A 1086-nucleotide genomic window follows, 5' to 3' on the forward strand; every position below is an offset into this window, starting at 1 on the left:
CATATTAGCCGTTAAAATTAGCACTTTTAATTTCGAACGTTCGAGTCCCATAGACGTCAATGGGGTTCTAAAGTTCGTTCGAATTTGGGGTCCGTTCGAAAAGTTCTGGTGCGAACCGAACCGGGGGTTGTTCAGCTCATCCCTACTCACAAGTAATCCTATAAAGATTCTGTCTTGAGTTTGGTTCAAAGCTGGCTAAACTGTATGAAGCCAAAACCCCTTTCCACCGTAGCTTAGCAGACTCCCTGTTCCCTACTTTACTGACCCCCAAGTTATCTGATACTAATCGGTAACTCATAGAAAACCCGATTACAGCGTGCTGCAGGAGGTGATAGGACAGCAAGGTGACCGATCTTCTGCGTCCCGGGTGAGGTAAATCATTCGTGAAATCATGGTTCTTCAACATCTTTTCCGCCTGTCCTCCATCTTCCGCTCTACAATCTCTGTTCAACTACGAAGAAACATCGGACTGACGGCCATAGCTTTCAACAAGGCTAAGGAGCTCGACCCCATTCAGAAACTCTTTGTGGATAAGATCAGGGATTATAGGGCAAAGAGCCAGGCAAGTGGAAGCACAGTGGATGCTGGCCCTGAATATCAGAAGGAACTTACCGAAGACATCAACAAACTACAGAGGTTATATGGCGGAGGAGACATGGAGAAGTTTCCAGAATTCAGGTTTGAAGAACCAAAACTTGATGAAGTTCCGAAGTAAATTTTCCTTTATCCCTGAATACGGATGTCACCGGCCTCATGTGTTCCTAGTAAATTAATAAACCATTTTGGTGATGAAAAAAAAAAAAAAAAAAAGAAAACCCGATTACTGTGGATGAGGTTCTCACAGCCATTAAGGCCTTGAAACTGCACAAGAGACCTGGTCCCGACGGGCTACCCGCCACGTATTATAAGAAATTTGCTAGTACATTAGCCCAACTCCTTACAAATTCGTTCAATGCCCTACTCAATCAAAACTCCTTTGGCAGAGACACTTTGATGGCTATCATATCGATGATACCCAAGCCTAATACTGACAATACACTATGGTCCAATTATAGACCAATTTCATTGCTAAACGTAGATATAAAA

General features: G+C 43.3%; 1 protein-coding gene across 1 annotated transcript; it reads left to right on the forward strand.

Moving 5' to 3' along the window:
- Positions 1-316: 316 nt before the first annotated feature.
- LOC143996708 (ATP synthase peripheral stalk subunit F6, mitochondrial-like) lies at positions 317-815 on the forward strand. Its single transcript, XM_077491937.1, has one exon. The coding sequence runs from the start codon at positions 392-394 to the stop codon at positions 713-715; it is 324 nt and encodes a 107-aa protein (XP_077348063.1). The 5' UTR covers positions 317-391; the 3' UTR covers positions 716-815.
- Positions 816-1086: the final 271 nt, after the last annotated feature.

This window comes from Lithobates pipiens, unplaced genomic scaffold (assembly GCF_037356315.1).
Source record: "Lithobates pipiens isolate NorthernLeopardFrog02 unplaced genomic scaffold, aLitPip1_a1.2 Scaffold_19, whole genome shotgun sequence".
NCBI lineage: Eukaryota > Metazoa > Chordata > Amphibia > Anura > Ranidae > Lithobates > Lithobates pipiens.

Excerpts from the sequence above, each read along its gene's own strand:
- LOC143996708 (XM_077491937.1), top strand. The coding sequence starts at position 392 with ATGGTTCTTCAACATCTTTTCCGCCTGTCCTCCATCTTCCGCTCTACA.